Source organism: Ostrea edulis, chromosome 2, assembly GCF_947568905.1.
Source record: "Ostrea edulis chromosome 2, xbOstEdul1.1, whole genome shotgun sequence".
In the NCBI taxonomy this organism is placed as follows: Eukaryota; Metazoa; Mollusca; class Bivalvia; order Ostreida; family Ostreidae; genus Ostrea; species Ostrea edulis.
Genome location: NC_079165.1, coordinates 41,816,066 through 41,838,354, shown reverse-complemented (window position 1 = coordinate 41,838,354; position 22,289 = coordinate 41,816,066). Strand labels below are relative to the sequence as shown.

Genomic DNA, 22,289 nt, shown 5'->3' with positions numbered 1-22,289 from the left:
TTTCATTTTTTTCCCCAGACTACTGTCTACTAAAACTGCATTTTTTGACTTAATCAAGTAAATTCAAAAGTTTTCAATTTCAAAATATTGTACGTATCCCCCACTTTTCATCCATAATAATTTCTCTGATGCCCATACTTTGTGATGGGGAAAAGGATGCTTATAACCAAACTTAGAAGAATTAAACCCTTTTTGACCACAAGGACAACCAGTTTTCATAGTTAGAAAACTTTTAAGCTGTGTGAGTTTGTGGTGTCATTTAAATTCGTGGGAGCTAATTTTCGTGGATTGTTAATATTTTACACCTTCGTGGGGATATGATTTCGTAGATATGGTGTCTGTACATTGTAACATTATATAATTTGTTTATTTCGTTGTGGTTTGAAATTTGTGGGATAGGAGTGCCCACGAAAATTGAGCCCCTACGAATCTAATGATTCAACAGTACTCAGGTGACCCATAAGGTCCATGGTGTTCTCAAAACATTGTAAAGTGGATTGTGAACATGCAGGTAGACGTTTAATATAAGTAGTGTCTGTTTCTTCGCCATTAGAAGCGGAAGTCACAGGTCTTTCGGATATCATCTTGAAGACAGATGTTCCGTGTCACGGTAGATGTTGGTACGATAAAGGACCCTTACTTTTACTGCAGTAAGCGCCATGCTGCCTAAGTAAATGTTTGTGGCACTTCATCTAAAGCTGGTGGCATCTCTGAACGAGTGAAAATTTCTCGAGTGGAACGTAAATCATCAAACAAAGAAAAGCTATCACGCCAGTGTATTTTACCTCTATAGAGAATACTGTAGGTAAGATACGTGATGCCCGTTATTTCAGAATCAAGCAAAAAGAAAACGCCATTTTAATTATTTATACATCACGACCTTTGTCTTTTGTTATCACATTGTGCTTTTGTATCACATTTTAGTATGACACAGTCTGCCATGATTCAACGCCAAAGCTTCACAAAAGCTGCATCTCTTTTCAAAGCTGGTTACAAATTTCGCTAGAATTGATCTACATAATATTGCTAGCCTACTATTAATGTTTTCTAATTTGGTGAATATGAGGTTGTTTACATTTGTTTAACTATGACTATCTTAGTTTTTAAACTTAACCTCGAGCTTAAGAATTGCTTGACCACTTAAACCGTCCGCTTTGCTAAGGTCCGGTTCAGATGAAAATGTTTTACAAAGTATCGTTTCCTGCTCAATTCCGTCCACAGAAGCACATTTTCTTAATGAGTTTTTCATTTTCATCAGTCTTAAAGGATTAGATTCAAACATTGCAAGAAGTTCATGAAAACTGTGTGGTCTTTCGGATTCTTGGTAATCTTTTGCAAGATCTTTTTCCTTGCGCATATGTATTTTGTCAAAATCCGATTCATCGGCTGGCGTTTGTCCTCGAGATTCACCTGATATTTTGCGTTGATTTCCCTCATTTCTAACTTCTGGACTAAATGATCTTTGTTTGCCGGGATGAACGGGAGGTTTGGTTCCGTATCCATCATCAGATGTTGTCGATGCTAATGACGCGTCCTCTGTTTTGTCTTCGCCTCCTCTCTCTTTCTTTCTCAGTTCTATAGATCGTTTTCTGGTTCTCGTTTCATGTAGTTGTTTTACTGATCTTGGTGTCTGCACCTTGTTAGATACCGGTTTATCTTTGCAGTCTGCCTCAAACAAACTGCGTATGTCAGGTGCACTGTGTGAATGAGAAAGAGTCATTTTCCCCCTTTCGTCGTCACTAGAACTGAAGAATTCGAGCATCATAGCTATTCCCTTAGCTATCTGCCGCCTTCTCGTTGGTCCTCTAAAATCCACAGAACTTTCACTCGAGACAGAATCTTCTCTTTCGGTTTTCTTTGAAAACTTTTCTCTCACACTGGCTACTGATGTTCCCCAATTTACATCAGTAGTTTGGGTTTCCACACTTTTCCTTATCATGTCCGCTGGCATTGATTTACGATGACTAAGATTCATGTTTTTCTTAAATCTTCTTTGCGCTTTACCATTATTACTTTGTAAGTCATCACAGTCAGAACATTCCTTTGATACTGATTCGCGTGATAAAGATGGCGACAACTGGATTCGCACAGAAGATGTTTTGGTTTCTGAAACATTAGAACAGTTTTCCCCATTATTACAGTTTGAAGTGTTTTGTGTTGTGTTTTCTCCCCGTTTCTCTGAATGCTGCGTTTGTGGCTTTTTCCTTGGCATTGGATTTGGTCTTCTTGGTTTTCCATTGATTCCAACCAGCACATTGAATGGACCCGAACAAGCTGTATATACCTCGGATTTCAGTACATCTCTACACGGGTTTTGTATTGCAGGAGAATTGTCATCCAAATGAGAAAACTGCCTTTTCAGTTCTGTTGGGTCAATTGTTTCAGTTGTCGACCTTGAATTCGAAGCTCGAAAATCGCCAAGAAAATTCTTTAGTGTAGCATTGATTTGCGCATTGTGATCAACTTCTTCCACATGTGTCTTTGGTGATTGTATTGCATCACTTGACACTTCTGCGAGGAGAGTCTGAAAAGATTTATTGATGTCTTCAAATTCACGCTGAGTTTCTTTTTCAACTTCGGCTATACATTCATCTCGATATATGTTTACATTGTAATCTGAGTCTGATAAAGTTCTTTTAAATTCCGGTCGAGAAGAATTGATATTAAATGATTTGGACCTACCGAGGGAAGTTGATCCTTTGCTTTTCTCCTCGTCAATATCTAGCTGCTTGTAAATTCTGTTCAATTCTGACAATGCCTCCTCCATCTTTTTCATTTTTCTAGAATGTTCTTCGCGACTTTCACTATGCGGCGAGTCTTGCTTCAGGGTAATGTCCGGTTCGAATTTTTTCAGTGCTGAAACAACTATGTCTAATTTATTTTCATCACTTTGGATAATCTTTGTCCTTATTTGACGGAGCCTAGTCTCAACATCCTCCGCAAGCTTTCTGAGCTCTTCCATTGATCGCAACACTTGTCTTTCAGCATCACACTTTCTCTCGGGAGGAGTGGGTGGTGCTCTTCTTCGAGATTCTTCCGTCTCCGAATGGTATTCTGCGAGACCAGTGCTTAACAGTTTTTCTTTCAGAAGATGCGGATCCAGTTGATAATTTCCGTTTATAATATGTGGATATTTTGTGAACTGTGGGTCGATGTATGTTGACATATTCTGAACATGAGTAGACTGTTCCATGGACGAAATGACATCATTGTTCTCATACAGGTCTTGCCAACTAGGTTTATATCCAAACTGGTTTGTCAAAGGAGCAGTTGCAGATGCTTGTGTTTCTGTTTTGATGCTGGATTTTGTCGGGAAAAATATTTGACCTGTGCTAGAAACTGTAGGCGACAACACGGACGAAGATCCAGTATCATCTATTCGTTTCCTCTGAACACTCGGACTCAAAGGTTTCTTTTGTAAGGATGATCTGATGTCTTCAAGAACCTCATCTAGAGCATCAACGCTACTTTTCGTGTCAACTGTAAGTTTTAGTGGTTGGATGGTTGGTGTTAAATATGGTTTAGCTTTTACTACAGGTTTTATTTGTGGCTGCGTCGCTGGGGTTAATGTTGTGTTTGGCACATTAACTGGAGCTTTTTCAAAACCTACATAACTATTTCTTTTCAGTATTGAGGATTCGTTGGATGGATGGACAACCGGAGATATAGCTGGTTCACTCATATCATTGACCAACAATTCCATGTTCGTCATTTCTTCTATTTCCTTCCATATTGGGTCTTCAGAAAAAGGAATTGTCTGCAATGTTCGGGCTTTTACACGCTCGATGCTAACCAATCCTTTATCACTCGGCATGTTTGGTGACCACACATCTTCTACGACAGGTGTCTTCTCCACTCTGAGAGTGTTGATTTTCCTTTCATAACTCTTTGATTGTGGTGTGGACTGACTTTCTCTCTGCTTTGGCATTTGCAAGTACATAGTTTTTGATTCTGGAATTTGAGCAGGCCGAACAAATTGTCTCCGTTGGCGGATTGGCGTCATCACCGCAGATGTGGACGGTGTATCGGTTACGTCTGTACTTTCGTTCCCGCTGGCATCCGAGTCAAACTTTCTTCTCAGGTCTCGAACACTCTCAATTTTAACATCCTGAAGTTCATTAATTTCATCTTCTAACCTACAAAGTCTCAAAGGCCTCTTTTCCACTTCCAACATTGAAGCTACTTGAGGAGGCCACCCTTGTTTGGAAACCACATATGGACTTAACACTGATTCCTCCACACAAATGCTTCCCATCTCTGTCTGATCATTTTCAGACACAAGAGGATTTTGTACCCAGTTAAACGTACTGTCTTTCGCCTGTGCATCGTCTTGTCTGGAGTCCTGTACAACACGAAAAATTCGATGTGTATTGGTTTCGGTCGACTTAACTTTTGGTTCGAAATAAGATTTTGAAGTTTCTGTGGCTGCTACTGTTTTCACTTGCTCAGCAGGTTTTGAGGGAGTCTTTGTCACAGTAACGGATGTTGACGATAATGCTATTGTTTGCGGTACTGGTACCGGGGTTTCAGGCTCAACAGACCAGTTAGATGTGGATTCAGAAATTGATGATAATGATTTATCACCTTCTTGCACTCCAGGTTTCTTCATATATTTCTCCCACTTTTTAATTCTCTCAGAAACTTCAATGTCGTAATCCACATCAGAGAACATTCCACTTTCCATTGCTGGGACTGAAAAACTCTTTGTTACGGATTCCCTAGATATGACATCATCGTCTTTACTTCTGTAAACAGTTGTTTCAGTTGTCTGGTATTCTTTGAAACAGGGATGAATGAAATTTGACGGCAACTGATAAGAAAACCCCTTTTCTTGAGAGTTAAGCTGATTTTCAGATCTAGATATATCTCCCATCTCCCCTAAATCTACAGCCCTTCTTTGTAAGTAGGGACTTGCTGTTGCTGATTGAAATTTTCTTTCATACTTTGGAACAGTGTTTTGAAAGAATGCACTGTTTTGGTATTGGGGTTGGGAGTTTGTAATTTGAACAGGCTTCCTAGGTACTTGAGGAGAATATAACTGGCGTTTCCCTCCGTCATCGTAACGGTTATGAGGGTCGATTTTGGTTTGGTGAAATCGATTGTTCTGTGCTATAGATGGAATTTGCAATCGAAGTTTTACCTCACTCTGATAAGAATCACTAGGTCTAGATCGACCAAAGCCATCCAATGATGCTGAACGCCTTTTTTCTTTGTTCACTTCAATTTGAACTGGGAATTTTCCTGGTTTCTGATTATTAAGTTTCTTTAATTTTCCATTTTCGAACTCACTTTCTAAGTATTGTATATTTGATTCGACCAGATCGTCTAAAGAATCATCGTCACTATACGATTTTCTTTTATTATCCATTCTGTCAATTGCCTTTTTAATGGTAACCGGTTGATTAGATTTCACCTCCTGAAAATTAATCACTTTCTCCTCACTCCTATTCTGTATGTTTCGGACACGTGACGGGATATTCCCTTGACTTTCAACAGTGTATCTTGCGTATCCTCCAGAGGGTATTTCCCTTATTCTGTTAATAGCATCACCAGATCGTGTCCCATCATCTCGTTTTGATGATTCGTCAGGCTCAGGTTTGTTAACATTTTGAATCTTCAGGAAGTCACTCTCCTGTTTTGGTATTTTTCTATAACTTCCTTGCACAGTTGCCTTTTTGTCTTGGCAGTTTTCCCGCCGTTGTCCCCCATCGCTACTGGTCTGACTCGGGGACTTTGACACACGTATACCAGGACCTATCTGTCGAAGAGTAATCTGCTCCGACGAGGAAGATCCATTTTCTGCCTGTTCGACATTTTCATGATACGTCCGTTTAACTTCGATTGCAGAAGAAACCTGGAAATATAAGATATTGAAGTAGCTTATCAAAATGTCGCTATTAAATAATGCACGGTATGTCGGGGTACACTATGCATATGTACATCTAGTATGAATGGTACATTAATCTAGTATGAATTATACATGTAATCTAGTATAAATGATACGAAGTCTTAGTTTTTCTTTTACATTAATTAGTAAAGTTAACAAAATTACTACTACTAATTTGTAAAACTTTTTTTTAATCATACAAAATTTAATTGTATAGATCGAAGTTGTTTCATATTATCATAAGTAGAACGTTCATTTAAAATACACCTGCATTTGTTTGTAATATATGTTACAACTAGCATGGTTACGCTATTCTAAATCAACATATCCTACCTTTCTGCTGAAAATCTTGGAAAACAGATACATATTAAACCTTTTACATGTAAAATGTTTCCTAAGTTCCTCCGCTCATGCCATCTCAAGGTTATTTCCCTCAAACCAACTTTACTTATCTCCGAGTTAAGAATAAATACGATAAGTAAAAATTTACAGCTTGCAACATACTCTGCTAAATATTTCAGCTACAGTGTACGTGGAAAATTCAGCATCCAATCCCGTTATCTACTATCAAGTTTAAATATCAAGTGTAAACAGACATTCTTATCATTGGAAAATATGAACCTATACTTTATCACCTACACATTTCTCCTACCTGTGGAGCTTTTGAAGAGAAGTTCCAATCTTCCAAAGTGTCGGGTAATTTAGTTGATGGCTTGGATCCCTGAAGAGCTCTTTGTCTTAATTTGGAAATCCCTGCTTCAGGAGAATTTACCTCATCGTCTGATGTCACAGTAAAATCTATCCGTTGATTCCGTCTTTCTTCCAGTTTCTGAAACTTATTTTTTGGGTTTCCATTTTTGTCTTGATATTCGGATTCAAGAGATAAGCCCATTCTCGTAGGTTGACGGTTCTTTATATTTTGACTTTCTAATCTGTTGTATTCATTTTCGTTTATGCTGTAAACACCATTGTCATAAGTTCCACTCTGTTGTCTTTTTTCATATTTTTTACCTTTTTTCATGCTTAATGGATTTTTCACCCAATTTGCTTGTTTGTTACCATCCGAGTCGGATGCACTAGAGCTATAATTAGGAAATCCTCCTTCGTCAGATTCTGGTTCGTTGTAAAGGGAATGTCGTGTGCCTTGTTTGAGTTCTTGTCTCCGTTGATAATATCTGGATGCTTTATTTTTCTTTTCCTGAGCAGCTAAAAACTTTTTCTCGTCCATCGAATTTCTCATCTTATTTTTTCCCGAAGGCCCAGCGCTCCTTGACCTTCGTTTTACTTCCGTTGACCTTGTATCGTAACTTGTCGTCTGGTTGTTGTTGGAGCCTCTCTGCGTTCTTCTATCCGCCATTTCAAGATCCACTGAAGAGTTCTGATCTTTTCCTTCATCTAGTGGTGCATTCCTGATGCTTAGTGGCAGTGAGTTTGAGTACCGGGGAGGGAGGGGTGGCTGTTTTTCGATGGTGTTAGATTTCCCCGATTGTTTCCCTCCAAAGTTCCGTAGTTTCTCATCTGCACTCTGAAATGAAAGAAATAGATATGATACAATTTTCATAGTGTGTAAATTTCATGTAGAAATGCAGTCATAACAATATTAAGTGATGTCTTACGCGTGTTCACAAGTCAACCGTTTATTCTGTATCAATTTCTCAATTAACGAAACTCCTAATATACATAAAGATACCATAAACATTTGAATTTGCCTTACTTCACTCAGAACGACTAACTTTATGATAAGTGTTATAGTTTGTAAGATTAGGCATACAACTATATAAAAAAAACCTGAACACCTATTTCAATATTTCATGGCTATTGGGTACATTGAAAGATTAGAAACTTGGCATTTGTTCTGTTTGTTTTTGGTACACTTGCTTCAATCAAGATTACCTTGTAAGATAAAATGTATGTAAACAACTTAGATTTGAAGAAAGAAGTCTAAAAGATGAAATATATGTGTTCATGTAGACAATTTCTTCTAACATTTTCTACGCAGTTTGTGTGGATATAACAACTCCAGAACATAATTAGTGGTACATGAAGATGTGTGATTACCAAGACTTCAAACTAGTGCATGTACATTGGAACTGTACATAGCATTAGAGCAAAATGAATGATCAAACTTTGCTTCAAAGTAACCTAGTTGATGAAAAAACCCAAAACACAAGTTCCATCTCTCTCTCATATTATGCTTACTATTGACGGGCAGAACCTTGTTCAACAAATATAGATGAGTATCATATCAAAAGTATTTGAATTGAAGAATTTCATTTCTGTCTTATACACATTTTTTTTCTTTTAACGAGACTGACAGTTGAAATTGTCCAAATGTATTAGAATGAAGTAATGATTGGATCAACATGCTAACAGCTGCTTACTGAGTCATGATAAAAACAGAAATCAAACAACGCTACCTTCTGCTGCAAATGTTGAGTCATTACGTTCGTAAATGTATTCTGTGTCAATCTCGACGTGAAGAGTAAAAACTTATACTGGAAACAGTCGTACTAGTATATTTGGTACTGGAAACAGTCGAACTAGTATGTTTGGTACTGGAAACAGTCGTACTAGTATTCTTGGTACTGGAAACAGTCGTACTAGTATTTTTAGTACTGGAAACAGCCGTACTAGTATTTTTGGTATTGGAAACAGTCGCACTAATATGTTTGGTACTGGAAACAGTCGTACTAGTATTTTTAATACTGGAAACAGTCGTACTAGTATTTTTGGTATTGGAAACAGTCGCACTAGTATGTTTGGTACTGGAAACAGTCGTACTAGTATGTTTGGAGGTGTGATAGGTTAGATTTGGCTAAGCATAATTCATTTCTTATGTAGCATACGGGATATACAAGATACAATGTAGGTTATATTCACTTAATGGTAAACATTCTTAATCATGTAGGTTATATTCACTTAATGGTAAACATTCTTAATCATGTGAAACCGTCAATTAAGTTTTGTATTCACTTACTGATTATAGACTGTGAAACAAGTAGGTTATATTCACTTAATGGTAAACATTCTTAATCATGTGAAATCGTCAATTAAGTTTTGTATTCACTTACTGGTTATAGACTGTGAAACAAGTAGGTTATATTCACTTAATGGTAAACATTCTTAATCATGTGAAATCGTCAATTAAGTTTTGTATTCACTTACTGGTTATAGACTGTGAAACAAGTAGGTTATATTCACTTAATGGTAAACATTCTTAATCATGTGAAATCGTCAATTAAGTTTTGTATTCACTTACTGATTATAGACTGTGAAACAAGTAGGTTATATTCACTTAATGGTAAACATTCTTAATCATGTGAAATCGTCAATTAAGTTTTGTATTCACTTACTGATTATAGACTGTGAAACAAACATGAAATAATAATGATAATATTGTTTTTTAAATTGGCATAGTAGACGGTTCACTTCATAACCGATCATTCGATCCCCGTTTGTGCCATGGTCACGTGAAATATGGGTAGTGATTGCTCCTTTCCCAGACGCTCGTCATTTAGAGGTGAGAATCACGGGTATTTCGGATATGACCTTAAATACGGAGGACCCGTGTCGCAGCAGGCGTTAGCACGTTAAATATGCCTTACTGTTACGGCCGTAAGCGCTAAGCATAGGTCTAAACTTGTAGTGCTTCATCTGTCTCAATATGAGTGAAAAATTCTCATAAAACAAACAGAGATTGGCTAAACGGTAGAAATTTTATAAAAATAGAAAATAATTACTTTGGGTTCATTTTGTCATTTATTTTTAAAATAAACATGACTTCTGAGGATTATCGAGAATGATAAAAAGATTAACGATAACATACACAAGAAATAAAATTTTGAAAGCCAGTGTGATTTATGGCTGGATTTTATCTATAAATAACCATTTTGTTGAAGCTGGAGAGGAACACCAACTTCCTCTCTTTGATTTGTAGCAACCGTCAAAACGTGTATCTGTTCATTGCCATATGGCAATAGTGAATTGATTTTTTATGAAAAATATTTTGAAAGAATATCCGCATTGATAACTAAGATATTTATAAATCTTGTGTGTTATAAATCAATCAAAGAATATGTTCTCTGTCAGGCACAACAATATTCTATTTCTCAGGGAGCATTCACACATGCTTCAAAGTATCCAATACCTATAGCTTTTAATGAGAAATAAATATACTCACCTAATGACCGGTATGCCGTTGCGTATTATTCAATCTATTGGGTTTCTTACCAACAACTGAACTACAATTCCAATGTTTTGAACTTATATTTCTTGTCCCAATTTGTTATCTTGACCACAATCAGAACTTTCCTTAGACGTTGAAAGATATCATAGCACTGACTCATTTTCAAAAGAAGCAAAGCAGTAAACCATGGGATGCTCGATAAAAGAGCTCTGCTCTTGCTTTCTCTATAAATAGAAGTCTTCTTGATTCCACCAAGGAATAGGCCTACATATTTCCTTTGAAAAAGGTTTAATAAGGCAAGAGAGAATGCATAACTAATTTTTATCCAGTCCTGATTTTTATTTCCTTTGTTATTTTAAAGTTTTCGAAGTACTCATCACCACTCAATTGTTCATTAGATATCTATCAAATCATCGATTTTGAAATTGATAGGTAATTTTTCTTCGTTCACTAGAACCGTTCACTGGCTTTTTGGACTACATCTATTAAGAATATTGACAGTATAATTTACATTGTACATTTAAAACAGTGATCAATTGAAACTTTAATCACTGTAAATGTCTTACAAATAAGCAAATTACATGTATTGAGGGTGATATCTTGCCTCATTAATCTACTTTTACCTTCAATCATATATAAGATGTTCATCAATTCAGCTCAAGTTGACCAATGTTAGATGGTAGTCCAAAACGTTTACTATTTTTTTTTTTATTTTCGACAAATTGGCAATCCTAGTTCAAGCTGTGCTTTATCAAATGAAAAATATATGATTATCAATGCGCGCACTGCAGTACATGATTCAAATCTGAAAATCCCTCTCTGTTTTCTTGTTTATATGCTCCAATGTATGTCAATATGATCATTGCAAGGTACAAGGCAATTAGCCTGTTAATCTTTGGCAGTTTTGAAGGAGGCGCGCGAGTTCAGGATCCTAATTGCTTCATGTGGATATATCTGTGCATGTTCTTGGCATGTAAGTTAGAGTATTTACTTTTGCTAACTGTCTTCCAATGATTGCTCACAAGAAACAATTCTTCCTTCAAATTTCATTATATTCATTATTTGCATCTGCTTTTGCGTCGCATCGTCGAAACTATTCAGTTTCACAGCAAGGCAATCCTTCGGGAACGGATACTGACTTGATGGAGATGTCAGTTGATGAAACGTATTCACGGTTTTGTGTGCACAGATAATTTCGCGCCTAACAATCTTGATGTCATATTTCATTTCCTCATATTGACCTTTTTAAACAATCATATAAAATATGGGTGAGCGTTTTTATTCCAACTGATATAATATACTGTGGAGAATAGTTTGTTTTGTTGAGAAAACACATGTATATGTTTCGACATTTATATTACAGGAAAGTTACGTTTATATACATCAGGTAATGAAGATTTGACTTTAATTTCATCACGCATACTGGCACATTGTATTCATTCGCCCATTCAATTTGAAGTTATGTTAGAGTGAAAAGGAAAGAAAACTTGAAATCCACGATATCTTATAGTACTTGCTGATAAGTTATATGTAAGTTGTTCCGGGTGAATATTTTCATAGTCTGTGTTGATGTATACAGTTTTATTTGTTGTTGTTTGTGCATGGGTAGACAGGTCGACAATTCGACTGGTTGTTGGCTAGACAAGTTGACAGAGATCGATAGGTAGATAAGTTTGACAAATTGACAAGTGGAATGGTCGACAGGTGACGTCTTGAAAAGCCGATGGGTAGGTAGGCGATATTTTGGCAGGTCAATGAATCGAAAAGTCGACTTTTTTACAGGTTGATAATTCGAAAATTTGAAAGATCGATATGTTGACAATATGATTGGTTGATGGGTAAACTGGTCGACAATTTGGCTGGTCGATGAATTGACACGTCAACAGTTTCAAAGGTTCATGGGTAGTCAGGTTGATGGATAAAAAGGGCAACGATTGACAGATTCGCGTGTTGATTTGTCAACAATTCTATTATTTGTATCTAGCCTCGAGTCATTAAAACTAACATTAAATATGTTCTTTTATCATAACTCTTACCCTATGTTCAAACTAAGCCCAACCCTAATTCTAAGCATTAACTCCAACCTTAGTCAAATCCTCGTCTCCATCCTCACACAAACCTCTTAAACTAGATGTCATCGTAATAGTCATCCCAAGCTTAACCCCAGCACTCCCGTAGAGATCCGGGTTAGAATAGTCCTCAGTACCCCTTGCTTGTCGTAAGAGGAGACTTTGGATGAGACCGCAGAAATCAATGTCCCTCGTCACAGCAAGTGTGACACGATAAAGATCCCTCCCTGCTCAAAGGTCGTAAGCGCCGCGCGAGCATAGGCCTAAATTTTGCACCCCTCACCAGCAATGGTGACGTCTCCATATGAGTGAAAAATTCTCGAGCGGGACGTTAAACAAGATACAACCAACCAAACCCCAGTCTTAACACCTGATTTATATTTCGACCTGTTGATTCTGCCTCGGCCACAATCATAGTCGTTTATCTAACCAAGTTCTTCTTCCTCAAACCTAACCTCAATCCTTCATCTTAATCCATAATTCTACATCACAATCATGTCAGTAATCTATAACCCTCTCCTTAATCCCTTAACCTAATCCCAAAGCTATCTCGAATATGAATAAAATTTACGCGAGACAATTTTTTGTCAATATATCACAAAGTACATATCGATGGTACGGAAGAATATATCCGGATAAAACAATTTGTCAATACGGTCAAGGTTCCGGTACTGATGTTAATAAAACTTCACGTAGTTTTTAAAGTATTATTGGATGCTGTTCTTTTACATAACAGGATCATATCATGTAAATAATAATAATAAGAAAAAAAAATTGCTTGACCAGTTCACGCATATGATAAATAAGAGGTCAACCTTATTTCTTTCATTAAAGACCTACAATGACCTCCTCTTCGAATATATATGGTCGATTTAGTTTATCTACACATCACCCGCGTGTAAAATCAAAACGTCGCCAATGATTAATATCCGCGAATCGTTTTATTGGCGCCATTTCAAAATCTCCGTGGAATTTGAACCAATCAGAATTTGTATTACGTACTCGTACGATTGTGATGATACCGACTTCTCGAAGTAAACAAATGTGAAGGAATTTTCTATTGTGAACTTTTTACGTCAATTAATGACTTCTAAGAGTTATTTCATTAATCTTCTAAAATATTTCACATACCAGTGCTTCCTGTGACATGATTATGTTCGACACCTTTTCAGGTTACATGAATTTGAATCAAAACGGTTTATAAGATGTATTTCCAGTTTCAATCTCTCATGTAAATACATCATTTAAACTTAACACTTATATCAAGCACGTTCATTAGACGACTCGCCAGCTATTATATTTTGGTACTGAGAGCGACGGAAGGTTAATATTGTCATATAAACGATACATAAACGCTCTTAGGCTTAATCACTTGGCTGGGCCTCAATAACAGCCGGAGTTTGGGGTTGATCTAACTCATTTGGCGCAAGGTTCTTGTTTATTTGGTGATTAGGTTGCGATACATGATTACTTAACCTGCCTCAATTTTAGGTCATATTAGAGTCATACACTGCAATCCATTGTTACTTGAGAAACGATTTATATCACAGTGTTTTTGCAATAGTATCACCGATAGTTTCCAAGAACTATTTTCTTCCCCCAATACCAAGGAATTTAGTGAATGTTGTCGCTCATTATGCTTAAGCAGTTGCTGGCCTAACTAGAAAGGTTTTCTTCTTCACGTATAAAGAGCTTCTCTTGTTATATCGTGTGTCTATGGATTGTTTGAAAGTGGGAGAAATGATTTACACGAATATACATTTACTGATGCAAACAAGCCCAGAAACAACACATCGTCTAGATAGAATCTTCTCAGGGGCTCCGTTGGGTTAAATGAAACCTAGGTACCCTTCATCAGAGAGGTACACAATATTATGCATGTTTTGTAAACCAGATTCCATAACTTCGCAAATAATTCGTACTGGAAGTGCACATGTAAGTATACATTTCTTTTGAAATTAATTTTGTTCACACTAAAGATGATAAGGAATAAAACAGCATTGCTATCCAACAATCAACACAAATCATTTCTATGCGATGGGAAACCATACCCAATATGAAATTGAATGACATCAATATAACAGAACCGTTTCTACCGAACTATTTTACAAGTGTACACACTGACGAAATTCAACAAAGAAACCGTCTTGCTATTATTTACACAATCGGTAAACACATTGTAGGGATTGTTAAAACAAACATATGCTTATTAGATTAGGACGTCTGAACACGCCAATTGAGTTAGTGAGCTTCCGTGTGGTAAGCACATATTGCAAAGGAACGATGGACCAGCTTTCCATAACGTTTGGCAATTCCCAAGTGACAGTTGGTTTAATGATTTTTGTACTTAGCCTTTTCTTGAATAACCCTATATTTTCCATGTCAGTTAAGCTACATGTAATTGCTAAGATAGAAGTGTGTTACCCTATGACACCAACGACCTTATTATAGAAACGAAATGAGAATTCCCGCAGAAACAGCTGAAACGAAATGCTTTGGGTTCCCGAAATTGTGAAATACGACCACACATGTCTGTTAAGGGCTCCAAATTAGAAGGCACTATTACATGTGTCTGTTTTGAGTTCCGCCTGTAGTATAAGGTGATCACACTATTACATGTATCTGTTTGGAGTTCCGCCTGTAGTATAAGGTGATCACACACTATTACATGTGTCTGTTTTGAGTTCCGCCTGTAGTATAAGGTGATCACACTATTACATGTGTCTGTTTGGAGTTCCGCCTGTAGTATAAGGTGACCACACACTATTACATGTGTCTGTTTTGAGTTCCGCCTGTAGTATAAGGTGATCACACTATTACATGTGTCTGTTTGGAGTTCCGCCTGTAGTATAAGGTGATCTGTTGTGGGCTCTGGAAATCGGAAAACAAGATTACACGTGTCTGTTATGGGCTCCAAATTAGAAGGCACTATTACATGTGTCTGTTTTGAGTTCCGCCTGTAGTATAAGGTGATCACACTATTACATGTGTCTGTTTGGAGTTCCGCCTGTAGTATAAGGTGATCACACACTATTACATGTGTCTGTTTTGAGTTCCGCCTGTAGTATAAGGTGATCACACACTATTACATGTGTCTGTTTGGAGTTCCGCCTGTAGTATAAGGTGATCACACACTATTACATGTGTCTGTTTTGAGTTCCGCCTGTAGTATAAGGTGATCACACTATTACATGTGTCTGTTTGGAGTTCCGCCTGTAGTATAAGGTGATCACACTATTACATGTGTCTGTTTGGAGTTCCGCCTGTAGTATAAGGTGATCACACATAAGGCACTATTACATGTGTCTGTTTTGAGTTCCGCCTGTAGTATAAGGTGATCACACACTATTACATGTGTCTGTTTTGAGTTCCGCCTGTAGTATAAGGTGATCACACATAAGGCACTATTACATGTGTCTGTTTTGAGTTCCGCCTGTAGTATAAGGTGATCACACTATTACATGTGTCTGTTTGGAGTTCCGCCTGTAGTATAAGGTGATCACACTATTACATGTGTCTGTTTGGAGTTCCGCCTGTAGTATAAGGTGACCACACACTATTACATGTGTCTGTTTTGAGTTCCGCCTGTAGTATAAGGTGATCACACTATTACATGTGTCTGTTTGGAGTTCCGCCTGTAGTATAAGGTGATCACACACTATTACATGTGTCTGTTTGGAGTTCCGCCTGTAGTATAAGGTGATCACACACTATTACATGTGTCTGTTTTGAGTTCCGCCTGTAGTATAAGGTGATCACACTATTACATGTGTCTGTTTGGAGTTCCGCCTGTAGTATAAGGTGATCACACACTATTACATGTGTCTGTTTTGAGTTCCGCCTGTAGTATAAGGTGATCACACACTATTACATGTGTCTGTTTGGAGTTCCGCCTGTAGTATAAGGTGATCACACTATTACATGTGTCTGTTTTGAGTTCCGCCTGTAGTATAAGGTGATCACACACTATTACATGTGTCTGTTTGGAGTTCCGCCTGTAGTATAAGGTGATCTGTTGTGGGCTCTGGAAATCGGAAAACAAGATTACACGTGTCTGTTATGGGCTCCGAGGATTGTAAAAGAGTACTACCCGTCTGTCTACTATATAGACTCCGGGAATGTAGAAGAGGACTACCCGCGTGTCTACTATAATAGACTCCGGGAATGTAGAAGAGGACTACCCGCGTGTCTACTATAGACTCCGGGAATGTAAAAGAGGACTACCTGCGTGTCTACTATAGACTCCGGGAATGTAAAAGAGGACTACCCACGTGTCTACTATAGACTCCGGGAATGTAAAAGAGGACTACCTGTATGTCTACTATAGACTCCGGGGATTGTAAAAGAGGACTACCCGTGTGTCTACTATAGACTCCGGGAATGTAGAAGAGGACTACCCGTGTGTCTACTATAGACTCCGGGAATGAAGAAGAGGACTACCCGTGTGTCTACTATAGACTCCGGGAATGTAGAAGAGGACTACCCGTGTGTCTACTATAGACTCCGGGAATGTAAAAGAGGACTACCTGTATGTCTACTATAGACTCCGGGAATGTAAAAGAGGACTACCCGTGTGTCTACTATAGACTCCGGGATTGTAAAAGAGGACTACCCGCGTGTCTACTATAGACTCCGGGATTGTAAAAAAGGACCACCCGCGTGTCTACTATAGACTCCGGGAATGTAGAAGAGGACTACCCGCGTGTCTACTATAGACTCCGGGAATGGAAAAGACACTGGTTTGTCATGAAATCTGGGGATCATGACAGATGATGACGCGTATCTGCCATGTGTTCTTCATATGGTATAAGATAACCAAATTTTCTGAAAATTGTAGAAGGCGGCCTCGAGTGTCTTTCAAGGGCTCATGTGATTGTACAAGACAACGTGTGTCTTCTATAAGCTCAGGAAATTGTAAAAGATTTTAAAAGACGAACACGTGTGACTTCAATGGGTTCTAAAAACTGACAGACGACTGGACGTATCTGACTGTGAAGTGCCGAAGATGAAACCTCAAAAGGAATGGCCGTACCTGATATTTCTAAGTAATCAAAACTTATCAAGTTTTTATCAATTTGAAAGCTACATGTAATTAGTTTAAAAGCTAAGAGGTCAGAACCAACAAACAAAACCAATTCTTCCTATGTTTGGATATATCACCGAGATCATGAAATAAACTTCATTAAAAGAATTATTATCTACATATCCATGTAGAGATTAAAGCTTATCTCCTGGGACTCGATCCCTCACGCGAGAATACCACGCTCCAGCTCTCAGATCACACCTGTGCCCAAGTGTCCCGAGAAAGATGACTGGAGATTAATATTTTGATATATCATAGAAAAGATGCAAAAATTCCGATGAAAAACGAGCCTAACTGTTCAGTTTTTGATAACAGAAATTGCAAATGTGGTAACAGGATCCAAAGTGATAACTCTTTCAAATTACTGAACTGATTATAAAGTTTGGAAGAGGGTTCAAGTTATTTCCTGTTATTTCCTGTGCAATCTTATAATCATTATCTAGGCTTCAGGAGTATTTCTTTTCGGCGAACCTAAGTGTTTCACTGCCAAAAAATATAAAGAAATATATCGGTCATCCCTTTTAAACTATAGAAGGTAATTCTTATTTTATTTTAGCAATGCGGACTTGTGATGAACAAAGTACAATGAACTTTTGATGTTAAAAAGATAATTATCACTTTCTTAGGAAATTAGGAACATGAAAAACATAGGCGAAGAGGGCATGTTTCTTGTACGTTCACATAGAACTCGGTGCACACTTTGAACGAGAACATCATCGTTAATGAAATGCATCTTGATTTCCATGTAAGATTATCAGGCATTAAACAGACCTCTCTACATCCCTACCTATGCGAATTTTAGCAACAAACCAGTCTTATCTAAACACATGTTATGTAACAGTCTCTGCTACAGCCAAAAAGACGTGTAGATATATAAAACAGTCGAGTTATTTACAAAAAGCAGACTTGCACGAGTACTAACCTTCAACAGATTAAGAGCGAGCTTTTTCATCATGGTGCCGGTAGAAGAACGCAGAAACGCTTGTGACGATTGAATATAGTGTTGGAGTATCACACATACATCATAACTACATCCAAAAGATTTTTTTATTCATGTATTTTTTCTCATATCTTCTATCTATCTAAGTAACTTCCGTCGTCAGAATATTCCATTTTCGCATGCAGGAGGGACCAAGGTCAAGTTCAGGTTGTCTCAGAGTTAGAAAATGATGTCTGTGGGATGAGTTGTATCACTCTGATTTGATTCAAGTCATCAAAGTTCATAGATGATGTGACAATGTTTGGTTAGCCGTGATATGTTCTTTTTTTGCCTTTTACCTGATGCTGGAACCCCCGTTTCCACGATGGACCTGTCGGCCCTAATCATCAGTATAGTGCTGGAGGTACAGCTCACTAATCCCCAGAGATTCCAGATGCGATATACCTGTGAAGGGGTTCATTAAGGGAGGAAGGCCAAGCATGCCTCCAATGTTTGTATACACAATATTGTTTTTATTACGTCACTGATTATCAGGAGGAGACCCTGATGCTTAGTACTCTATATAGAAAATCATAGTCAATATATAGAACGTATACACGGTGTCATAGTCAATATATAGAACGTATACACGGTGTATTTTCACATACAGAATTTTGTTATATCCGTCAATCCAAAATTTCGACATCGTTACTGATACTGATATATATATATATATATATGTTTAATTCACTAGTTATATCGTACGTTTTATTACTAATTCAATTCAATTTTTAAAGTAATGTAAGGTAGTTTATAACGAAACGTGTATGTGGGGTATGGTTTACTGATTTTCTCAAAAGTATGTAAATCGTTAATGGATAATACAATATGGTACCTTCTTTCTCCTTGTTTTGGAAAATGGCAGCTGGCCTATTGCAAATCTGATTGGAAAACTCAAACATCGTCTTATATCCTTAAAGTCTCTTAATCTTATATTACACATATACTTCCAATTTCATCATATTTAAAATCTACACCCCTCCCCCTCCCAAAGGAAAAGAAAACCCCCCAAACATATAAGTTAAATGTAATAAATTTGAGTTGTCTCTCCTGCTACACCCTGCTTATATTCCAGACTGGTAATGTCTTCCTGATCGACAGACAGGCATATAACCGTATATTTCGGTGCTAGGTACTCAAGTAGAAAACATCCGTAAACTACAAATTGCCCGTCATTTGTACCGCTTCAGTTAAGTTATTCTTAGTAGCACTAAAATTATCTGCTGAAAATATATGATGCCAAAAATATACAGGGAAAAAAAAATCATAAATCTAAAGAAAAACTTAAGAAATATTTATGATTTCAATAATATTAGCCAGTCATGGTTTGTGAAGGTGCTACCTGTATATATAAATGTATACAGTTTGGAGATAAATATTTCTCATGCCGCATTTCGTCCGATGCGCCACGGGCGTTCTTATCTCAGAGAACACATCATACAGATACAATATTTCTCAGAACCATATGTTAATGTTTGATCATCTGAGCAAATGTCTGATTAAACTTCTTACAATAGAAAAAGAAGTATGCTGGCTATCAAGAATTTTCATTTCGGTGATGGCTATACGAGTAAGGGTTGGTTTTTTTTTTTTGCGTATTACAATGTATATGTTTTCAAGACTTTCTGGGTTTTTTTTTTTGGTTATGTACATGTATCTAGTTTCTTTAGTTGTTGATCTAAAAAAAAAAATGTTCTCAATACAAAAAAGAATAAATGAAAATATCTTTTAGATATAGTTATTAATAAGGATTAAATTTTGAATGGCTAATTTATAGAATATTTTGACGAATACCTAAACTTGACAACAATATCAATGATTCGAGACCAATATTCAAACTCGCCATCATTTTTGACATTTTTAAAAAAGAAAGTTAATCAAAGAGCACTTACCGTTTTTAAAACTTATCAACCTCAATTTAAACTGATCCTTTGACCAAAGCATCACTCACCTCCAATCACCTACAGCTCTCGGTAAAAATCTGTATTCCAAAATTCACATTGACTGTAAGATTTCACTAACGATCAGATATTCTAATCTTTAAACACGTTTTTGCTATCTCTACCTCCAAGAGAAATTTGGAACGATGAGTCAGACTTTCCAGACCCAAACAAAATACCTCCAGAGGGGAAAGCTTCCCTTCTCTTCTTTTTTTTTTTCTATCGGAACCTTTCAAGACATTGGTGGAACATCGAAGATGATATCTGGCAATATTATACCTTTCAGGCTGAGAGTATACCGACTTGACGTTAATCGACATGCAAAAATTAATCGACAGAGAAAACCACATTTGCACACAGAGAGTAAGCATATGTACAATCTGGTCAAGGAAACCATGCATTTAGCTTTATATACAATATCATTGTTCTTGTCAGTATATAAGTACAATAGCTTTATTTTATTTAGTGCAATGTGCAGGATATTTGAAGTCCAATCATGATTTGTCTCTGATTTTCACTAACAATAACACCCCCGGTTAATAATAAAACATCCGTGTTTGAAAATAGATCTTGGCACGTGCAATATGCATGGCTGTATGCATGTACTTTTTGATTATCAATGACTGCTTTAGCCAATCTATGATTATATAATCACTGCAGTGCATTTTGATACGAAAAGCTTCTTTATGAACTGATATTACAAAGAGTAACATTCAGACATGTTCATCTAAGTTTAGGCCCCGCTTTAATGATGCTGATTTATCTTAATCTTCATGTCTTCTTGATCTTCTTACCTTCCAGCCGTATAGATTCAGATATTTTAAACTGCACTCAGAAAATTTAATAGATTTATGATTTGATTTTTAAAACACACACACACAAATACAAACAAACGAACACTATAAACAGAACATACATGTAAATGTACAATGACTGCAAGTATTTACCGACATTGTCGTGGATGTAGGAAGCAACCCATTTCTGATTTATTGTTCGAACATTTCCTGGCTTATTAATGAACTTTCTTTAGATCACATGACGCGTTTGAGTCTTCATAATCAAGGCGGATCACATAACTAACTCGTCTTTATACATTTAACTGAAAACTACAAGATTTATAAGGGATGAGCTTCTAGATGATGTTTAATGCGTTAAATCTCATACCGGGGTATTTTTCCTTGAAGAAATTTCAATAAATCCATGTCTATATGTATATACATAAAAGTCCAAAGCGGAATATTATTTATAAATCATTTGCATGGACTTGATGGGGAAAAAATAAAATTAAAAAAAAAACAATGTCCCGTTTCTGATTGCATCGATCCGTTGAATGGTAAGATAAATGCAATCACTTGTAACATTCTCATGTTCAGTATATCTCTATAGATCCAGGCAATGTCAAGAAGAAAAATGATGATGATGATGATGATGCTGATGATGATGGGACAACTACAACGACGACAACAACCATCTAGGATGAAATAAACTAAAACAACTTTTCCTTCCTGCTCCATAACGTGCACTTGAACCAAATGACCTATTATCAGACAGCGTACGTTTGTCTTATAGGTCAGGAGGGATCCTGGCGATCACTCATCCCTGACGCACTACCGACATCAATACGGCACAACACGGCCGTCTCTGCCAATCACACCCAGACTGCTATCAGCTGAAGAGAAACGATTGAACCTAAAGATAAACTGTTTTATACATCATTGAACCTTATCAAATGTTAGGTTTGTCCTAGATAGAAAGAAGCTTCTTTCAAAAACAGCACTTTAAAAGGAATCGCACTGAGAATTAAAATTGTAATACTTTTGAAAGTACGTTTGTGCTAGATATTTTGGAACTATAAGAAAGTATTTTTGCTCGTTTGCTAGGCAACATTTATGGAATTTAATTAATGTAATTGTACTTATTGATCCAGCAGGCACGCAGCATGGTTTCAACGTTGAAAACCATAATTCAATGTAGGCCAAACGTTGAAATTTTCAACGTTGATATATATATATATATATATATATATATATCATACATTCAAGATGGAATACGTGTGCAACGTAAACATTTTAAAAATGTAAAGTCGGAAATGCTACATTTTGAGTTGTAATGAAAGGTGAAGATAACGAACAGCGATCAATCTCA

The 22,289-nt window shown here is 36.9% G+C and overlaps 1 protein-coding gene and 1 long non-coding RNA gene across 4 annotated transcripts; one reads left to right on the top strand and one right to left on the bottom strand.

Moving 5' to 3' along the window:
- Window positions 1-852: 852 nt before the first annotated feature.
- LOC125679427 (uncharacterized) lies at window positions 853-18,602 on the bottom strand. 2 transcript variants are annotated; one of them, XM_048918652.2, is made up of 3 exons: window positions 18,148-18,602; window positions 6,540-7,412; window positions 853-5,854 (listed from the first exon to the last, which is right to left on the bottom strand). In XM_048918652.2, exons 1-3 carry the CDS (start codon window positions 18,178-18,180, stop codon window positions 1,097-1,099), a joined length of 5,664 nt encoding a protein of 1,887 aa, XP_048774609.2. In that variant the 5' UTR covers window positions 18,181-18,602; the 3' UTR covers window positions 853-1,096. The 2 variants fall into 2 exon arrangements, with proteins under 2 accessions (XP_048774609.2, XP_056010016.1); XM_056154041.1 differs by lacking the exon at window positions 18,148-18,602 and adding an exon at window positions 8,305-10,747.
- Window positions 10,953-21,962, top strand: LOC130051683 (uncharacterized). Of its 2 annotated transcripts, none has more exons than XR_008799958.1 (2): window positions 10,953-11,046; window positions 21,531-21,962. It is a non-coding gene; the product is annotated as an uncharacterized LOC130051683 (long non-coding RNA). The 2 variants fall into 2 exon arrangements; XR_008799957.1 differs by lacking the exon at window positions 10,953-11,046 and adding an exon at window positions 18,119-18,655.
- The last annotated feature ends 327 nt before the right edge of the window (window positions 21,963-22,289 follow it).

What these genes read in the sequence shown, in the direction of transcription:
- LOC125679427 (XM_048918652.2), bottom strand. Translation starts at nt 18,180, where the DNA reads ATGATGAAAAAGCTCGCTCTTAATCTGTTGAAG. An exon ending in TCGCTCTTAATCTGTTGAAG is followed by an intron (nt 7,413 to 18,147) that starts GTTAGTACTCGT and finishes CTTTCATTTCAG; the next exon opens with AGTGCAGATGAGAAACTACG. An exon ending in TCTCTTCAAAAGCTCCACAG is followed by an intron (nt 5,855 to 6,539) that starts GTAGGAGAAATG and finishes TTATATTTCCAG; the next exon opens with GTTTCTTCTGCAATCGAAGT.